Source organism: Falco cherrug, chromosome 7, assembly GCF_023634085.1.
Source record: "Falco cherrug isolate bFalChe1 chromosome 7, bFalChe1.pri, whole genome shotgun sequence".
NCBI lineage: Eukaryota > Metazoa > Chordata > Aves > Falconiformes > Falconidae > Falco > Falco cherrug.
In genome coordinates this window covers 3,742,292-3,763,850 of record NC_073703.1, presented here as the reverse complement: position 1 = coordinate 3,763,850, position 21,559 = coordinate 3,742,292, and the positions used below count along the sequence as shown (strand labels likewise).

The 21,559-nt window shown below is 40.4% G+C and overlaps 1 protein-coding gene across 1 annotated transcript in view; it reads right to left on the bottom strand.

Annotated features, from left to right (window-relative positions):
* CTDSPL2 (CTD small phosphatase like 2) overlaps positions 1-21,559 on the bottom strand; it is a 47,049-nt gene that overhangs the window by 25,199 nt on the left and 291 nt on the right. The window contains exon 2 of the mRNA XM_055717086.1: positions 1,637-1,845. Coding sequence (XP_055573061.1) covers positions 1,637-1,828 — 192 coding nt within the window. The 5' untranslated portion in view covers positions 1,829-1,845. The remainder of the gene's footprint in view (positions 1-1,636; positions 1,846-21,559) is intronic.

The window sequence follows — 21,559 nt, the reverse complement described above, 5'->3', positions numbered from 1 at the left end:
AAACTACTATGCAAGTTGTGCACATACACTATCTCAAAGAGTTATAACGTTTCCATGGCAGCCACAAGACCATTTTTTTAAGTCATTAACGCTTTGGAAGATAGCCCGGCAGTATCAATATCATGCCATGCTAATGCCACTGGAACCACTCCAAGTCCTGCTACAGGCACAGGAGAGGACATGAAAGGAAACAGGAGAAAAATGTGGACATTGTGTATTAAAAAATGTGTCAAGAAAAAAAAAAAAAAAAGAATGAAATGTAATCCAAAGATTTGGGGGAGGAAGGGAAGACGAGGAGAGAGAAAGTTAACAAAACCTTGAAGAGACAAAGGAAAGGAAAACCAGACATATTTCCCTTATCTTAAAATTCCAATGTAAAGTGTTTTGCTTAGATTTTAGCATTTTGTTGCAGTGGTTTTGCAGCCAAAATGTTGCACTACTGAGCTACAATATAGATGTTGAATGCAAAATAGATTAATTGTCCTGGTTTAACAGAACACAAAATGTAAGTGGATTTAACCATTCATTTTTACAGAAAGATTTCTTTGTCTGTACCTCAATGTTTCTATGATAGGTAATTAACACATGCCATGAAATATTACAATTCATCATATTCTTGACAATTTAAGAATACAGTGCTACTTTAATTAAAATTATTTCAACTTCAGCCTGTTACAAAGTTATCATTTCAACAGTTCAAAACCCAGAAAATACTTCTGAATTTGTGTATTTTTATTTCTCGTATAGTTAATCTGGGATACATTTAATTTACTAATGACTTCTTGGCTACTCTTCTTTAAAATTTACAGCTACATAATGTCAGTATCTGGCCTGCTGGGACTGAATTAATTTTGGTTTTTTTTAACTGGTCTCCCTTTACAGAAAAAAGCCATAGTTTTTTGAAGCAATTGCAAGGTTATATTCAGCCTATCAAAGTTACACACATGCACACATGTGTGAAAAATTCACCCTCAAAATGTACATGCAACAGGTTTTAACGTGAAGATTAGTAAAGTTCAGATTTCTGTCTAAATCAAGACAGGCGAGATTATAGTGGTTTAGCCCTGACAATGTTTGAATTTGATCCACAAAGTGGGGGCAGTGTTCACTGCAATAATACACTGAGTAGTTGTAGCAATTTCACGATAGTTGAATTTGTGAGGTTTGACCTTTATTGATTGATGGACTCCTAAACAATTTTGAATAAAAACGCTAAAAATATTCAGCAAATTTATGTTTACAAACTTGCTTTTCTTAGTTGCTAGTCCTGGTAATCCTCACATTCAAGGAATCCTTAAAACAGAAGTTAAAATCCTACTGAATTTATTACCCAATATTTTCACAAAGAACTACCTAGGTAATAAACCCCATGATTTACTGGATTGTCTTAAATATGCCTACAATTGACTCCTGTAGCGTTTGAAAATCTGCTTTATAAAAAAAATAAAATACAAAAAACCCATTAGCTGTTACCTGACAACTACGACAGGTACTTCTTGCCTTCCAATTCTTTACAAAAATGTTTTGCTCCCACCACATTACATGTTTGTTTATACTTAATAGAAGAAAAGGTTTTAAATCAAATTTAACTGAATACGACTCAATTAAAAAATAAAAGAACCCACTGATGGTGTACCTTGGGTGTGCTTCCTTTAATAAACTTTTTGATTGAAGACAACAAGCCAGTTTCATTTTTCTGTGGTTTTCCTCCGCCAACAGGTAAGCTCTCTTCTACCTCCGAATGTTTCCTCTTTGCCCTCGGAGCACGTTGTGTGTGAATTTGATTCGATTGCTGAGAAGCTTTCCGCGTTCTCAGCCTCATTTTCATGTGTACCACATGTAAAGCTATAAAAGGAAAAAAACAAGAATAGTTAGTCATTGAAGAAATGTATTAAGCTTCAGATCATGAATTCAAAAAATTATATAACACTGACAGTGTTCTGATGCACCGACCTTTTACATCCATATATATGGCTTAATTTAAATCAAAGAGAAGAGCTATTTAAGTTAAGGCGTAACACTGGCAGAAGAACAAATTAATATCATCTGGCCGTGGCTACATCTAACCATTAGATCAATGAGGTTTTTGCAAAACCCTCCAATCTGAGTAGCAGGAACAAAAAAAAATCTACCTGCTTTTAAGATGAAAAGGATTGTATGGTGCCTGGTGTCTTCAGCATCAGATGACTAGACTCAATGACCTACGCAGTCCTTTCCAGCTCTGTGTTCCTCACAATACTTCATTTTAAGTCTCTACATTAAATCTGAGATGAGGCATAAATCTAAATTCGTGTCAAGTGTTCACAGAAGAAGAAATCATAAGTGAGACTATGCATTCAATATAGGTGAGGATATAGCAGCTCAACATAGGAACTTAAGATTGATCTTCAATACAACTGTATTTGGGAATAAGATTAGGCCACAGAAGGACTCATGCAAGGGCAGTATTTATTAAAGCAGAGTAAAAGGCCATTCCAGGGAATGTGTCCCATTCATCTCCAACCTTCAATTGGACTGCTGGTATAGTCAAACTTGTGCATAAATATAACTGCTTCTCTGGACTGAGAGATATGCCTTCTTCAGCTGACGGAAGCTCATACTTGGGTTAATTTGTATGGGACTACTCATGTGCTTAAAATTATACGTATACTGGATCAGGAGCAAAAAAAGAAGTACTAACAAATCCGTCTGAATAGTAACGCTCAGAAATACCGGTAAGAAAGTAATACACATTTCCTAGCTGAAGTCGTGACAAAAAGCTTTTATTTTTTTCAAAAGAAAAGCATATGCTTATCACAATAGGAATCAGAATCTGCTTTTCTGAAGTTCATTTAGCATGTATCGTATTGCCTCACAGACAGAATAAATAATCTATAACACTTAAAATATAAGCAATGTCACAATAGCTATCTTGTTTAGGAAAAGGCAACGGTGGCACTGGTATGATTCACAGGCATGGAAATACTGTGGTAACATTTTTTCAAAAACAGTCCAAAAACTGTACACAATTGCATTTGTTCACAGTTGGATAAATCTCAATCTCAAACGAAAGGTGTTCCAGCTAGTGAAGAATAACACAACTACTGATGCTACTGTTAGAAGACTCAACCAAAAAAGTACTCAATTAGTATTGTCAAGAATGAAATAGTTTGTTACATATAGTATTTGTTTTAACTGCCAGCAAACATCAGATTTCATTTTTTGTACTTGCATATCCAGCATTTTCCATCAGTAGTTTAAAACAACAGCCATTTACAGAAGGGAGGAGGACAAATCAAGATTCTAAATGACTGAAGTAACTACAGCAAAAGTAGACTGATATTTGAGGTTTAAGGAAAGACCACAAAAACCATAGCCTAAATTTATAAAAAGTGATTCCTTATAATCTTGCGCCCTCTAGTAACAGAAGCATTAAAACTCCCGAGTCCATGAAGAGTATCCTTTCATTATTAATATTTGCAAAAAAATCTGCATTTCATTTAAAAGGATCTACTGTATGTAAAAAAAAAGTAATGCAGAGAAATAATGAAAAAAAATCCCCAGAGATTTTAATCCTATTTTCTGTTCTGACTCCTTACCACTAGAAAAATAAAAAAATTTAAAATAACTTTCTTATACAAAGATGTAAAATAAATATGCTTGTTATCAGGACTTGCATCTCTACTTTTCCTTCTTACAAACAGCTGCCAGATTAATTTTCTGGGCGTGATTTATAGTGGGAAGGATCTACAACACACATATGCTCCCATTGTATTTCTGTGCAAATCAGAGGACCTAATTATAGAACTGAAGAAATTATCAAACATCAGTGGACAGGATGGTCCAAAGATACCTTAAAACATGTAATTTCACTTCAGAAATATCGTGGAAAGCATTACTTTTTAATCAACATTGTGTGCATTAAGTCATGTACTTTTAAGTTAGCATGACTTACCAAAATCGTATTATCCTAGACAGCTGAAAAAAGAACAATTACATTTAAGGTTTCTCTGTGTTCTTGTATGTGGGAGATGAACTAATTCCCAATCCTAGCAGGAAATACAGCCTGAGACAGAAAATGGCCATTAAAGTTTTAAACCAAGTAGTTTAAATATATCCACGTTTCAAGTTAAATACCAATTTGTTGGAAGGAAGTTTGATAAAAACAACACTGTTTTGACATGTTAAAAATATTCTTAAAACTCTCCAAGGAGCTCTAGTCCTTCCACAATTTGAAAAAGGGAATTTTATTATCAACCTGTTTAGGAATTAATTTGGCTGAATTGTAACTCTCTGAAATTCTACGAGATGTATATCACAGGGAGATCAGTGTTGGATCACAGACAGCAATCTCTTGGGCAGAGAAGTAAGCAGAGGAGTGCAGACAGCAGTCACGAAGACTTCAACAATCCCAGCTTCAATTGGTTTCAAATGGGCATCCCCAGCCCAGCACAGTCGCCTCCTTCCCATCTCTGACTTGCCAGGCAGCCCTACGCCAGCCAGAACAACTAACCCTTCTCCTTTTGTATTGCACAGGTCGCATGGGTTGTTGTTTGCATTCCTTCCTGCCAGGAAGCAAGACAAGAGCAAGAGGCAGGCTATACTCATGAGGGCCCCTCGGGTATAGGAAACGTGGTTTTGCTGAGGAGTTGAGGAGAAGAATTTGCTATACTCCACGTTGCCTGATTTTCCTAGAACTGAAACAAGTATTAGGCAAAAGACGAACCAATGTAATGTTTGTCAACGGTGAGTATGTATTTATCCAGCAAGGAACCATTCAACTCATCTGTACACCACTGCCAGAGAGTTCTTTGGCTCATTTCACACCCTGGGTATCAAGCCTGGGGTTATAAGTATCTCTAATGGACTTAGCAACAGCTACCTGCAATCCTCTCAATGACAGGAGTTTGCTTTTCTAATGCTTGATACATTTGGCAGTGGCCAGTTTCTACTTGAATTATAGTCACGTTTCTTTTCTGCAACAAGCATAAACCAGACTACAATACTTAAAACACTCTCTCAGTCAAAATAATCAAGTCTAAACATGTACATGAATTTCCTTCCTCAAACACGTACAATTCGGATTTCACCACAGCATGCCACTCGGCAAAGAGCCTGACTAAACGCATGTGTAACCGAGTACCTCGTTCTGTCAAGGCTGACTTAGCTGCCACCTTGGTTGTGCCAGAAACACGTGCTAAGACCAGAGTCATGTGGGATTACACTAAACAATCCTAAGCAATTTTTGTACTTTAATTCTCTTTTCAGCAGATTCCTTCAGCAGCTTGCAGCTCAAAATCCCCTCTCTGTGCAGTAGTGTAATTCCTTCTCATCATGAAGAGTTGATACTGAATCATTACCGCAACATCATGAACGTGAAGTCAACTACATATATTAGCAGCAAATATACTGAATATTTAAAAACTCGAGCCATGTTTCTGCACTGTATACATGTCATATGTTAAACTCTCAAAGCCTCAAATTCTTTCTACATTTACAATAAACCACGAATGGGGGGGTGGGGGGTGGGGGGAAGGGAAAACCCTCATTCTTCGCAAGAGAAATACACAACAAAGAGGGTCTAAATGAATTTCTCATTAAACAACTTCTGAGACAGGAAAATAAGAAATGAAGGAGCTATTAAAAAGCAGCAGCTGAATGAGCTACAGCTGCAATAAATTCCCCATTTCCCTGAGTGCCCACACACTAAGTTGTCAGGCTCACTCCTCTGTAAATACTGTTGTTATTCCATGGCACAGGTACAGTGTACCTACAGGAAAGAAATTCCTGTGAACGACTCATATTTCTAAATAAGAGCATACATCCATGAAACTTTCAGTTAGGGATTATCTTCTTTTCCCACCACACATGGTACTACTATTTTACCTATTTCTCCCAAAACTATAGAAGAAAAATTAGGTGAGGCACATGTAATTACAGGGTTTAAGGCTTTTTGATGCAGGATGGTAAAAGAACAGTAGTGACAAACAATAGGAAGAGAGAACTGACAAGAAATTCTAAAATTATAGTGTTGAACAATTTATAAATTCAATTTGGTGCTCAGTAATAACACTGAATGGCCACCACTGTAAACTGTATATGCCAAGCCTGAACACCAGAAAAGTTCTACAGGATTAAGACAACTGAACACGCTTCAGGAGTGTAACTTGGTGAGTGACAGGAACACACCAGATAAATAAATAAATAAATAGATCCCACCTATCTCATCAATTTCTCTAGCATTGAAATGTAATACCCAGGTCCTTCCCAGGCAGATCAGAGAGATGCTGCAAATCCTCACTGGATCACAAAGAGCATCACGCACTCCCTACCACCACAGAAGTGCAGATGTACAGAGCTAGAGGAAGCTTGTGAGCCTACCTCACCACCCTGCATGGCGTCAGGAGGCAGATTGACCTTCTCCTAGGAGGTGAGACAGTAAGAGAAGAGGAAATTATGAGGAACTTGCATCAGATATGTTGGGATTCTCAATGTTTTTGATACACAGAGCTTCTCTTCACCCATGTAACAAGCGATAGGATGAGAGGAAATAGCCTCAAGTCACGCCAGGTAAGATTTAGATCAGGTATTAGGAAAAATTTCTTCACCAAAAGGGTTGTCAAGCCCTGGACCAGGCTGCCCAGGGAAGGGATGGAGTCACCATCCCTGGGGGTATTTAACAGATGTGTAGACATGGCACTTAGGAATGTGGTTTAGTGGTGGAATTGGTAGTGCTAAGTTAATGGTTGCACTCAATGGTCTTAAAAGTCTTTTCCAACCTCAATGATTCTGTGATTCTGCTGCTATAGAGCATATTAACCTCCTCGTGTGGACACAGCCTATGTTGACAGAATATTTGTTTTCTGCTGCCACAGTACACCTCCCTTCCAAATGACAGAAGTAAGCCAAAAAACACTCCCTTTCCTCAGAGGAATTGTGCCCATACATCAATTTTTGCCATCATTTTGCCATGACCAATGAGTGTAAAAGATTCACACTGCAAAACAAAGCACACTGAAAAATTTTGTGAAATATATCCGATTTTAACAACCACAATATTCTTCCTGCATTACTTCCGCAGCATTTCTTGAAACATTTTTTACGCAAAGCCAAGAAAGAAGTAAAATATTTTTTTTAGATTTTGAGCAAGAATGTCAATGCATGCTGTCTATATTGTAGATACAGATATAGAGATGGATGCATGACCAACACACACAAAGCCGTGAACTGTCACCAAATTTAACAGCTGTGACAACTGATACCTGGGTTTCAATTTGTGAGCTACCAGTGGCAGGTTCAGTGGCTCACTATCAACCAGCTCGGATAGCGCAGACCTCGCTGCTGAGAAAATGTGTTCATTTCTTTCAAATATTTCTGGATATACAAGCTGGATCACAGTGGGCACATCCACAGAAAGAAAAACCAAGAACAAATATTTTCTTCAACTTCCTTTTAAACAAACAATACCAGTCATATTTCATCAGCACATTTCATTACTGTAATGTGACCCAGATTTCAAGTATGAAGAAACATCCCAATGAGAAGATGTGTTCATTGAGCTGGCTGAAGTCCATTCACATGGTACTAGTGATGCTTTCAAGAAACACAAGATCTTACGCTAGTGTACAAAGAAGCCTGAGTCACCATGGGAAATGGACAAAAAGTTGGTAAGCCTATGCCAGGTCAAGAGAGAGAAATATGGGACAAACGATAACCACAGTGTAATGATATACCTGTCTGGACTCACAACAAAGTCAAGGGAAATGACTTATAGACAATGTCTTTCATCCAGACAGGCCCCAAAGCCTTTACAAACTTCAAGTAAATGTTTTTTGTTAGTTCAAAGATGTTGAGACTTTTCCCCCTCAAAGACTTTTGGCCTTTCTTTAACCAACTTATTCTCCTTCCCTAGAAAATTACAGCAATTTCATGTTATTCCAGCTGATGTATTTCATATTTTGCAACATACACTATTACCTGTCACTCTCCTCAAATCTTTCAAGTGTGTTTTTCTGCAACTGCCTCCTAGAGAGACAACTATTAACTAGGAAACCGTGATTCAAAGTCTGGAAGTAGTGCTAGTATAATGTACATAAAAACAAGATAAAAAGACAATGACTTATAAAACCAGCAAAACACACAATATGTACTATTCAAATGTTGGTGCTTGGCTATGAAATCTGGATAAATATATAAAGAAACCACAAGTTCCATCAAATAAATAGCTAGCAATTGTAACTATCAGAGATCAAATGCAAATGGCACCTTGTAAGAGTCGGGCCAAAGAGAACAATATTGTCTCAACATTGCCAACAGAGACCTGGAGATGGAATGTGGTCCTCATGGACACCCAGACACAAAGACCCTGGGAAGGAGAACTGCACGGTATGAGGAGTACTATGCCGCTCCCTGCTACCTGGGACTGGAAGGAACAACTACAATAAGGCCACATACCCGCTGTCCAGAAGATGGATCACAACCACTGCCATAGCAACGAACCAGAAAACTTGAACTTCAGGTGAACTTTTCTTCATTATAATACAAAAACACACCTTCTGGCCTGAAGCTACCCGCCTCTAAGGCAAACCACGCCTCGGGCACCCCTCTTTGGACATGCTGGTAACCGTGCTCAAGAAGGTGAGACTGGCAACAACCCATGGGCCAGAGGAGGAGCGAGGTGTGTTGCTCGGCAATAAAAGATGGTGCCTTAGCAACCGAACCTTGGAGATCTTTCCCACCAAGGATCACGAGGATCGGAAGGATGGGTGGGACGCTGCCTGGACCTGGGACCATAGGGACGCCTTGGACTCGTGGTGGTAGCTATAATCCTCTTTCCTTTCTTTTTACTTTACCTTTCCTTCCCTCCCTGCCACTCTATCACACGCCGCTTTACGGGCAAACAATAAAGTTGTGCTGTTTGATCAAAGCATAACCCCTTGGCATGGTCACCTTGATTTTTTGCACTTTGAGATCATAGTAAACGAACCATCACGAGTCCACTGTGTGGACGGTGACATAACTCTAATTTTATCTTGCTTCATTGAAAGCACCTTTTCTTCTCCCTCTCTTTCAGGTTACTAAGTCATTTCAACCTGAAATAAAATCATGCTTGGAAACCCTGGTCTTCAGTCCCCATGTTTTAACGATGATTCCTCAGTATGTCTGTCTCAGGCTCACATACATAGTTCTACTCTCCCAAAGATTAACCATCTCCCCTAAACAAAAGATTTTCATAGAAAGATTTTGCCAAAGAATGAAGGTGCCTTTTCACAACTGGCCTTAACAGATAATAGATTTTTTGTTACTTTATTTTTCTGCTCTAGCAATCATATTTCTAGGCACCTTTGTTTTGCCATTGCGTTGCTAGTGAGGCTTTGTTTTGATTACACTACATGCATTTGGAACTGAAAGTTTATTCCCTCCTGGCCAAGATATTTTTATCTCTGCGAATGTGGGTACATGCTTCTAATTAATTCAGTCTTTTCAGTTTGGGTCAGACTACTAACCAAGAAATAAAAATGGAGAGCTGGGTTAATTGTTGAAGAGAATCTCAGAACAGAACCCCAAAATCTACTGCCAAAGAAAGATACTATTTACAGTCTCTGATGTTGCCAAGACAAGCATTTTACATTAGTCATCTTCAGATATTGCGGAGCTCACCAATAGTGGAGATGTTTTGAAGTACAGATTTGCAGTGCCCAAGTTTTAGATGAGTGGATAACGAATTCCACTACAAACAGCACCGTTCCTGTTGAGATCCTGGAATGGACCAGCTGTCTTTAGACATATTAGGCTCTCTGGACATTTAATCCATGCTGCTAGGCACACAGGGAGCCTATTTTTGGAAGCCATCTCCCCCTTGTTACAACCCGTGGTATAGACAGGTTGCTAAACACTTCCTGAACAGACCTTCCAGGATGTTGGCTGACCACAAAAAAATCCTAATGAATTACTTTTTTTAATTGTTCATCTCATCCATATTAGTTATCTTTTTAATTAAAAACAAACAAAAAAAAAGTTAAGAGTAATAAGCTCAAGTAAGTCTGTGTTGGATTACAGAAGCCATGGTGTAACTTTTGTGTTTGTTTTGAGAAACTAGTAATTTTTGCAAGGTCTACACAGACAAGAGAGCTGCCTTTTGCTTAACTTCACCAGAAAACCTAATCTTGCTCTACTTCACCTTAATCCTCCTGTGGTATCAGAACCACAATCACATATTCCACAGGACTTTGTCAGGTTGATCTCTTTTTAAAAGGCTAGATAAAGTTTTGGCTGCTCCTTTGGCCTTAAAACAGAAGATTATTTTTATTGTAGGATAAAAACTCTTTAAATGATAATATGATCCTTATTGTCCTGGAAAACATAAAGCTTCAAAACCTTTAAAAATAGTTCAAACTGTGCTCTCTACTTTATAAAGGGGTGCTATTATGGTTTTCTCGCACCTGGCCTTCCTGTTTTAAAATAAATAAATCAACCAACCCTGTTATTAAAAAGGGGGGAAATACCATCACAGTCAAGATTTTTATCAATTACTGTCCATAAAAATTTTAAACTAAATGTTTTCCACTACATATACATGCTGATTTAAACCTGACTTTCATATTCCATTCTGGCCTTTTTCTTGCATGGAAAAGATCATTCTTATAAATTGCAGTCTCTAAGATTAATTTGCTAATTTGTACATGTACCCAAGTTAAAAACTGATACGAAAAGTAGTGCTAAAGTTCTACCAGCTTTACTGATTTGTGAGCGATACGATGTTTTTACATATAACCACAATACTGAGACATTATCAACTCGTATCTCATTCAGTTTCAAAACCTTACCTGAAAGGAGTTTCAGGGACCTGTCTGATCCCATCACAATGAGGCTATTTTACACATTTTATTTTCTGTCATTAATATTTTTTTCTGTCTTATTTTGGGTCAGAAATCCCCAGGAAGAAACAAACCTCACAGTGGAAAGTTATAGAAAGTTTCTGGTCAATATTCCAATACAAAGTATAATAAGCACAAGTTACCAACAGCAACAAAAGTTTTGCAAGCCAAACCTATCTGCATATACGCTGTAATGTTTCCATTCTACTTCGATTCTACCTTGAATTTTGCTTATTTATTTCACAAACTAATTGCCTCCAGTTTGGTCTAACATATCTCTGCCACTTCAAAATGTGTAAGATGTAATGAAACAATAACTATGTGGCTGTAAAGCAGCAGATATGGCTCTTGCTTGGTAAACAAGCAGGGAATTGCTCTGTTGAGTGAGAAGATAAGTGTTTGCCTGGTGCCTTACTTTGGAAAGTTTATGTCTGAGAAAAAGGTAGAAGCTACAGCACTATTAATACTACCGTTACCGATGCCATATGGTACAGGTTTACATTCTTAAGAAAAAATGTAAAACCAGCTAGTATTTTAGTATGTCTGGCAACCTGAGAGCCTTTTGGAGTCAGAGCAAAGGAAGGCTGTGCATATGTATTATGGGGCATGGATTCATATGCTACACTAATAAATCTGAATGGAATAGAGGCAGCTAAAGTCCACTAATCTCCACACTCGATCCAGAAACCTGTATCTCTATGTTTTAAAACAGAGAAATCTGCAAGAACAAGAAGTGCTGTTGTCACCTATAAGCTTACACAGTTGTTAGATTTTTTTCCAATGATTCCTCAGTATCAAGCGTCAACCTAGCCTCTCCATCAGGAACTCCACTGGACAGGAAAGGCCTGTGCCATGTTCCAAAGCAAAGCAAGTTTTCTTGAGCGCGGTTAATTCATTAGATTATGAAGCAGTTACATTATAATTTGGGAGAATTTTCTAGATATTGAGGAGACCTAATTTAATTTAAATAACAAACCTAATGCAAGTTAACTTAAATACCAAATAAATACTTGGAAGAAAGTTAGTTGTCACCTTTGTGCCATATAGTACCTATGATAGAGCACACAATACTTTTCAGTAGAAATATTGAATAAATAATTTAGCAAAATCATGAAGCAATATTCTTGATATTTATAAACGTTTTAATGGAAATAGAAGGAATGCTTTCTAGTTTCCATACCTCCTTCCTCCACACCCCTTCCAGCTCCATAGGTACTTTTTCATTGTGCATTACGATCAAGGGGAAGTGGGTAGGGGGAGAGGGAAAGAAAAGGCAGCCTGTCTTTCAGCAATGCTTTTTCCGACAATAAAGTCAGTTTAAGGAGCTATTCATTCCTCTACTGACTTTGCTGCCTTTCAGCATGCAGTTGCAAGACACTAGTTTTTGCTGGGGATTTGGCACAGGGAGCTCCAGCCTCCCCTTCTCCAGCACAGCTCACTCTCACCCGCATGACAGAGTTTGCTGCTCTGACAGGCTGTGGCTCCACGACAGCCTAAACCCATCTAACTGCCGTCATACTCCTGCACTCTCCCTGACGCAGCTCTGGCGCTCAGCTAACCCTCCATTTAGCCATATTTTTAGGCCAGTTTAGTAAACAGAATCACAGAACAAGGGATGGAATGAAAACATACAACTCCTGGCAGGGGAAAGGACGGTTTCGAGTAGTAAGCCAGCAAGCCCAGGGCATGGCGTTAAAGCACTGTACCATGATCACCCATGTATAACCACATAACTTAACACAACTGCTCAGCTGTCAGCATGTTCTCTGGCACAGTCACATATGGCATCAATGGCACAGCATCCTCCTGGATGGTGCTCAGGAACACGTGGGAGAGGGCTGTTCCCTACAGGCAGGAGAGAGGAGGTCACCCTGTTTTGAAGGAAGAGCGCTTAGCTGGGAGGATACAACCTGTATCTCGCTGCTTGCTCTCAAGGCCAAGGAACACATCCTGCCCGGTTTCACTGCCTGGTCAGTGGGGGACTGCAGCAGCCAAGAGACTGTTCCAAGCTGCTTTGGAACCACAGCCTCATCTGCTCTATTATCAGCCGTGAGGCTGGGTTTTTTGTGTTGATGTGATCACTGAAACTATTCAGGTTTAAAATTTGCCTTTTCTGGCATGTTATTTTAACAAAGACCATCCGGTCACAAATTTTTTAAAGCAACAGTATTTTATGTCATGGGTTTCATTCGCTTACCGTACTCTTTGATGGGCTGTATTCTTTAGCATAAATATTTACAAGCTTTTTCTATTACTGTTGATTTTTTTACAGCCTTGTTTCTACAGAAAATAAGGCTTAATACATTTGCACTGTCCATAACTGTCTGTGTGTCTGCCAGTCTTCCCCAGGTAAACGTGGAACTCAGTGACTACATCAACACTGTTTCACAGAGGGAGAGAAATATCAAATATGCCAAGTTCCCACAAGTTTTCTGAAAATGAAAAGCTATGTAGGCAAGACAGACCCTTTTAGCACCCCCAATAAGCAAAACAGCCACAGCCCAGTCCTTACCCCACATCCACTCTGGCTACACACAGACACACTCCACCCCGTCTCCTTTCCTAGCCTACCTCTACAAAAAAAAAGGTCAGCTCCTGTGCAGAGGCAGGGCAGTGAACGAACAGCTATGCGTTCTGCTCCAGCACAGCCAGCAAATCCAGCGCAGGCACCGCAAGCACCAGGAGGCAGAGCAAACAGGAGGTGCTCTGACTAGGGGTGGGGATACTTGAAATGCTGTCGCTAGAGAGGAGGGGGCTGGAAGGTAAAAGGAATACAAGTCCGCAGGAAAACAGATCTTATCAATTCTGCTGTTCAAGAAACAACATATAACTAACTGGATTATTTCAGCTTGTGATTACCTTGTTCAGAAGAATCCTCGTTTATGACACAACATGACAATAAAGTAACTCAGAAATAGAGTTTGAAGAAAAATGCTGAGAACACCATTCATGTAAAGGGTTGACACCTTTTGTCCCCAAGCACTACAGAGTAGTATTTAAAAACCTACATATTAAAGTGGGTGGGTGGAGGGGAAGTCATTCTCTCCTCATCCTTTCAGTATCATATACATTATAAAACAGAAATTATTTTTTTGAACTCTCTTTGAATACAGAGGGTAAACAAAGTCCACCCAGATTAGTTTAAACAACCATCTATTGCAAACAAAGTTAATTCAGCAGACTTTGTGCAAAAGCAAATGAGGAGTGTCCACCTAGCCACAGGCAAAAGAGCAGAGCTGAGCTATGGAACTCAAGTAACAGGTGAAAAAGCACCCGTTCAGGTACTCAGAAAGCTCTGTACAGATTCTCTTCTGTACTTGCTTCTATTCTATGATGGCTGACTGAAGGCTTTTAACCCTCTGATACAGCCTTTTCACATCAGACTTGTCCCATTCTATCAACTGCCATGTGCAGATTCTCACTCCTTTCACAAGAAGCTTAACTTGAACAAAAAGTTTAAAAGTGGGTGGCATGGCACCTTTTGCCTTCTCGTAAGGCAAGATGCTGTTTAACATACATCTGCACCAGTTTTTTAGTTTGGATCTAGCCTGAGGTTTTGAAACAAATCTCATCATCCCCTCTACAGTGTTTCGGTTTGCATAACAAAGCGGCCTCAGAGCATACCAACTGGAGTCCTCTGCCTGAAACTGAACTGGAAGACACACTTCCATCACTACAGGTCACGGGACCAGACCAAGTTAAAACCTCCAGAAATGAAAACGACATGCACATCAAGTCCTCCACACCAACAGACTCAATCTACAGTTCTGTTCCTATTGCACCACACAATGTTTGACAGTACAGATGAAGAACTGACAACACTCTAAGTAAGTCGATGTAAAAGCACTGGGTTTATCAGCATTGTTACTTTAGTTGAAAAATAAAACTAAACCATCAAACAAACAAGAAAGCCCTATACCCCTTTACCCTAGTAATACTGACAAAATACCAGCTATCTAAATGCAGACACAGAGCCTTTCAAATTCCCAGCAAATGGCACATTAACAGCTAGCTACTCCTCCAACCTTGCAGTACCTAACTGAAAGGGAACAGAAAATACCTAAAGAAGAGAAAGAGCAATCTTACTGAAATAACTTTTTGAAAGCATGGACCACTGATGACAAATGTTTATTTTCTAATCTTATACTATTTTATGGTTTAGAACTCTATTATGTTAATTAACTCAGGACATTTTTATATTAACCATTAATCTTTGAGACTGAACATTATCAAACAGTTCCCAGGTATATAATAAACCAATCCACTATCAAAAAAGAATTATTTTCAAATAAGTCCAACAATGTAATTAAGCATGACACCTCTTCACCCAAAACTGTATCTATACAGCCCATTTTTCCAACTGAGCTCTCAAAGACTTCTCTCTTACGACAGCTAATAACCCTTCTAGTCCCTCAGCAACACAAGACTAAGGAACTATAAATCCAGTAATTACAGTTGTTTAAGAAGATCACTTCAGCTACACTGAAGTCTCCAAAAGTTTCTTGAAAATCTGTATTTTTAAGAACATAAATTAAAAATATCAAGATTCCACTAACATTCTTGGTTTCTTCTTTAATATTCATTGGTTCTGTCTTGATAAGCAAAATAAACAAGCTTTTCCAATATTCCAATATTTAAATCTATTTAATTACAACTGCTTGGTCTTGACAAGAGTCTAAGGTGTCAGATACATTGAGCTAGGTAATACAACCAAATAGACTATATTTAAATTTAGTACACACAAAGCCCATAAGTGCCTTTAATGTTCTCGTGTATATTTCTGCTATCTATAAGTTACCTTCCTCCCCTCCTCCACAAATAATAATAATAATAATAAAAAAAAAAAAAACAAAAACCACACCAAACCTTAAAACGTCTGTTCATACTATGCTTTTCTTTGGCAAACATGGAAACATAACTGCTGCCCACGTAACTACTAATAACTAGCTTTCTCTTACTGTCTTTATTTACTTAACTTCTGACAGACGTTATTGTTCATTATTTCTCAGACATGCATGCAGATACAGACACAGGACTGCAGTACAAGCAGCATGTTGCAGTTGTCCACATTTTCAAACATAATTGAGCTCAGAGCCCTCACCTCTAGGATTTATCTCCCTCTCAGGTGAAGGATTTGAATCAGGTGACCAGGCATCACAGGGCACCCCGAAGGCATTATTTCATATAAAAGGAAGTCTGCTGCACCTAAATGAGCTCCCCTAGGATAGTAAAATTAGAGAAATTCCTAGGAAGGGGAGAAAAGAGACAACTTAGGTTGTGTTATCTCATATGAAAAGGGTACTGGGAAATGAAGCAAGGACAAAGGAGACTACAGATCCTAGCTGTTACCTCAAGTTAGCCCACTCCTTCCTGAAATAGTGGATACTTCAAAAACACCAGATAGGAGATGCAAACTACAGAAGAGCGAGCCTAGAGGAAGCTATCAACAGATGAAGCAAAATCCCACCACAGGGGGTAAGAAACAAATATATCTGCATTAGACTCTTTGCTCCAGCACCTTCAGCCCCTGTACGTTAAGCAGAAGATGCTGAGTACCCTTGACATTCTACCTAGATTAAGGAAATCTATGTGTCTAAACCAGAAGTTTTACCTGTATACTACTACCTCTTAGAAATGTGAAAGGAAGGGGGAAACACTATTTTTCCCTAGTCAAACATAGCTAGGGTAACAAGTCTCCTAGTGAGTGCAAATGCAACTCGTGCTGGCAAAAGCAACCCCTTTGTGTAGGGGTTTTACCACTAACTAGGCTGATATTGCTGTGCCACTGAAGTCTTTGTGGTATAGTCTAATCCTTAGATTGAATTACCTACCTTCCTCTAATTAGCACCTCCTAAAATATAGGGTGAATCAAAGCAATCATGTTTTAGAATTGCCTAAAGTAAACGGAGTTATGATTTAGACTGAATCAGTGCAGCTAAATCACTTAGAACAACTGCTCTGATTTGATCCAAGTTCCTGTTAATTTATTAATTTAAATTAGCTATTCCTAAGCATAGCCTAAATAAGGACAGGTTCCTTTTCTTTCATATGAAGCTTCAAGGATGCTAACATGCCCTACAGTATCGCCTTCCTAGCCTTACTGTGCTGATGACACTCCTGCTGTGTTGCCACTGTGTGTGTTTATACATGTAAAATAATTTATTCATAAGTAAATTCTAATCCAAATTTTTTTCGAGTCTTTGATTTTTTTTTTCTCCTACTTGCACTTGGTATATTGGCAATGAATGGTAAGATATATTTTTTTAGCATTGTGCTACTTTAAGTAAGTATGCATAGCTTATTTTCCAGATGCTGTGGAGTTAACGGTTCCTTTTAGTTAAACTTATTTTCATAATGTTATACTAAAAGTTACAGTACTACAATAAATATTATGAGTTCAAAACCAGAAGTGTTTTATGCCTTCTAACAAGATTCTGCACCCAAAAGAAAGAAATTCTGAATTCAGACAGGAGTGTTAGGGATAACTTCAATTTCCATCATCTCTTCTTCATGCAACTCTGATATCCGTGTCGTTGGTGGACAGAGGATCCTCATTAGATCTAATGCAACAGATAGGTAGCTTCTTAAATGTTGGCTTTAGGGTTATTTTTAGCTAGATGCATAGAAATCTGATTGATGGGGCTGGACTCTCATGAAATTTTCCCCATGGGGAGCTCTATTTTTTTATGTCAATACAGCAGAGATCAATGCAGCTGCCAAGTTAATGCTGTCCACCAGAAGCTGCACGTTTTCTTTCCCTTGGCTTGTCCACAGATCATGGTATTACCATAAATACCAACCCATGAGATAGGGAAACTGAGGCAACAAAGGACATCTGTGAGATCACACATCTGACAGTGCTGGCAAAGGTGAAAATACACTTCAGGCTTATACTCAACTCACTACTTTCTCATACCAGATCATCCTAACAAGTGTTTTCTTTGGATCACAAGGTACAATGAAAGAACTTATTTTCTGTAGTTAAGAGGACCTTAATTGAAGTAATTACTGAAACTGATCTGATTGGGAAGTAATCTATTTAGAAGCTAAGACTGCCAACTGGGATGCCACCATCCCACCTCTGAAACTGATGCCTTTACATGTTGATGATTGCACACTTAATTTTTCAAGTGCTATTGAAAAAGTCTTCATCTGTGAATGTAAAATATTTATTTTTCTAAAATACTAAACAATGGCCATCTAGGCAACTCAACATGTAAACAACATGTTATATTGGCTTTCAAGAATCTCTGTGTATGTGAGCTTCTCCAAGCAATCAGAAGAGACACACTGCACTGCAACTAACGCTGCACTTCACCAAATTAACCTATGTTTAAAGTACTCTATCGGGCCTGACTGTCAAAATCCCTGCCCGAGACAGCTATTCTTTATAAACAAGCTTGTGAAGAGTTCACCATTCCCTTACAGGATGAGAGCAGCATGATTCAATTTAACTAGTAAAAATTGCAATCCATTATGAATTTGATTAATCAACTATGCACTTATACTGCATACTTGCATTTTCTGAAGACTTAACTGGGAAGTATAAACATCAAATGAACTTTTCATATACAACAGATGAAAAGCAATCTTCCATTTAAAATTTACAAGAGATTGGTGCCAACACTTTAGTGGTAAAGTAAACTGCCAGTAAATGAAAGAATTTCATTCACTTAGGCCTTTACTTTCTGGGTTAATAAGAGTAAGAACTATCATATCTGATCTGCTCACAGTAATGAATCAGAAAGGCACTTGTCAGAGAGGAAAGCTCCTGAGAAAGTATGGGATAAGGATGCAGTCACAAGGGGGAGTGTGTGTGTGGGGGGGGGGGCAGCCGTTAAATCAGGGATAATCTTAATAATCCTGCGCTGACATTATCAAAGTCCAAAAACTATCACAATAGGATCTGGCTCCCCTAGGGAGACCAGGCTGAAAACACATGGATGGGAAGAAACTTGTACGGGGTTTGAATCGGGAGAAGGTGCAAACCCACAAACTCCAAAAGGCATTTTTAGAGTTGTACGATTACCCTGGCCTCAGATGTGACCTTGAAATTATCATGACGATGTTCCGGAACTTCCAGTTATTCCTTCAAAAGGGCCAGAATTCTCAAGCTTCTGTCAGAGTGTACATATGTCTAGAAATGCACATTAATTTTAAATTTCTGCCAAATTCCAGTCCTGCTTGATATATCCTGCTTTTACAGACTCACAGAATGGTTGAGGTTGGAAGGGAACTCTGGAGTTCATCTTGTCCAACCCCCCTGCTCAAGCTTTTCTTGCAAGCTCTTGCCAAAATAGTTCAGCTTGACTTTCAGCATTGGTTCTCACAAAAATGTGCAAGTACTCCCAGTCATTACTCCACTTGCACCTATGAAAAAGTTTCTTCCATGGGAACAAAATACTTGCGTAGAAAACTTTCAGAAGAGGAAAGGTGATTCTTAAAGTCTTCTGCAGACACTACTTTTGTTGGAGTAGTTGTCAACCTCAACAGCATTACAAGCGATCAAAGAAAATAAAAGCCAATACAGTATGGAAAAACTTTGTAAGATGAAGACTAAGTTTCCTTTTGAATTCAGTTGACTTTTTTTTTGTTTGTTTCTTCAACTGCTTAATGCTATTCAGCCTGCGACAGTGTCACATCAGCGTGCTGGGGAATCAACACAGTGGAAGGAAGTTAACACTTGCGGTGGAAATCTGAAGATGGAAAATTACCTTCAGATTATGAAAATACATGTACAGCTCCAGCATCTGTGGAATGTTTACAACTTTAGAAAAATGGCCTAACTGTACCATTAAATCTCTGGGACAGACTGACAAGAGAATATTTTCTTTAATGAAAGAACTTCCCCGCATGAAACAGGAATGTCAGCTTCAGTGCATTCTCCACTGACTGGAACAGGATCAAGTCTTAACTAAGTTCCACACAATGTTTTCAGGGGAAAAGTGGAGACTGTTTTATGGAATTTAAGTTGGGATTTGGCTTGCATCCTAGAACATATATCTTGGTATGAAAACTGCTGAAATATTTAAGTGGGCAAGCCACAAGTGTCCTTGGAGCTATCCAGTCACTGGAAGTCACACAGGCAAAGCCTCCTGAGGGAGAAAAGCTTGAAGTGGGAAGGGGGTGGGGGGTGAGGGAGGGGCAAATAATCTTTGAATCATATCTGTTATATAGAACTGTTCGCTTCTGCCTACAGCATGAAGTAGTTACAACTTGTTTTCTGCTACTGTCACAGATCCAATACGTTACTCTAGCTAAATCATAATCTCTTCCTGCCTCAGTTCATCCATGTGTAAACCTGGTTCTCTAACTCTTACCTTAATGTGTCATGGGGCTTAATTAATAACACTTAGGTCTTTTAAGCCCTCTACAAACATTAACTACTTCTTGTAACAACTCTCCGAGGTATTATTATCCCCATTTTACTGATGGAGAAATGGCAACAAAGGTTGTGACTTGCCCAAGGCAACAGAGTAATAGGTATACTTAGAGATCCTCTTCGTGGACTACTGTATTGTAACAGTGGAAACTTATCAAGAAAGGCAAAGTCAATAACTGCAATCTCAAAATCGCTTTTTAAAGTGCACCATAAGCAACTGCAAGACTATGAAACCCCCTGACCAGCAACAATAGGCTTGGGCTCAGAACAAGTGCTGCAATCATCACCGCAGAGAAACGAGTACCCTAGGCAGACCTAGGCGAGAGCTCACCCAAACCGTCACAAAGAAATAGCAAGACCTGTCCACTCATGTGCTCCTAAGTACCGTAAAATTGAGCAACAGGCTTGTACAGTATTCTTCGGTAGCACAGAAGCCAGCAGATAATCAATGCGGTATGTGACACGCTAATACCTTCTGCTGCGTTCCCAGTATTGACAGGGGATGCCGGTAACGGGTTCAGAATGCGGTGGTCCCGCGCGCCAGTGGCCGGCACATCACGGCCGCTGTTCCCCCACCTCCTGCCCTCACAAGTGACAGCAAAGTTGGCGTTACTCCCCCTGCCCGGCCGCGCTGACAGCCTTCGCAGCAGCCTTCTGCCGCCCGGGATCTCTGCCCGGGCAGCCCGCGGCGTCGCGCCGGTGCCCGGCACCCGGCGGGGAGGCGGCGGGGCGGCACACACACACACACCCCGCCCCGTCCCGTGTCTGTGTCCCCGGAGCCGGTGACAGGCACGTCCAGCGCTGCCGCCCGGGTGGCGACAACAACAGCCAGCAACAGGCGCGTCCTGCGCGCTCGCTCCGCGGGAGCCAGCGGCGGACATGGCCCGCCCGTGCGCAGCAGGGGCTGGGATGCAGCCCGCGGAGCTACGCCCCCGAGCCGGCCCGGCCCGGGACGCGCCCCCGCCGCCCGCCGCCCCGCACGGCGCAGCCCCCGCGGCGCCCACCGCCGCCCGCGGAGCGGGACGGGACGGGGCGGGCGGGACGGAGGAGGCTCACCGCAGGCCTCGGCCTAGAGGGGCGGGCGGGGGGTGTCAGCGCGGGGGTGACAGCCGCGCCGCCCGCTCCCCCGCGGGCAGGGGGCCGGCCCGGGCGGGCTGCGCTCCCGCTCCGGCGCGGCCGGGGCTGGCTGGCCTCCGCGGGCGGCGAGGGGAGGTGAGCGGGGAGGGACGGGCTGGCTCCGCACGCAGAGGGGCGCGCAGCCCGGCGGACGGGCGGGCGGACGGGGGCCCGCCGCGGGGCAGGCCCCGAGGGGAGGCTCCCG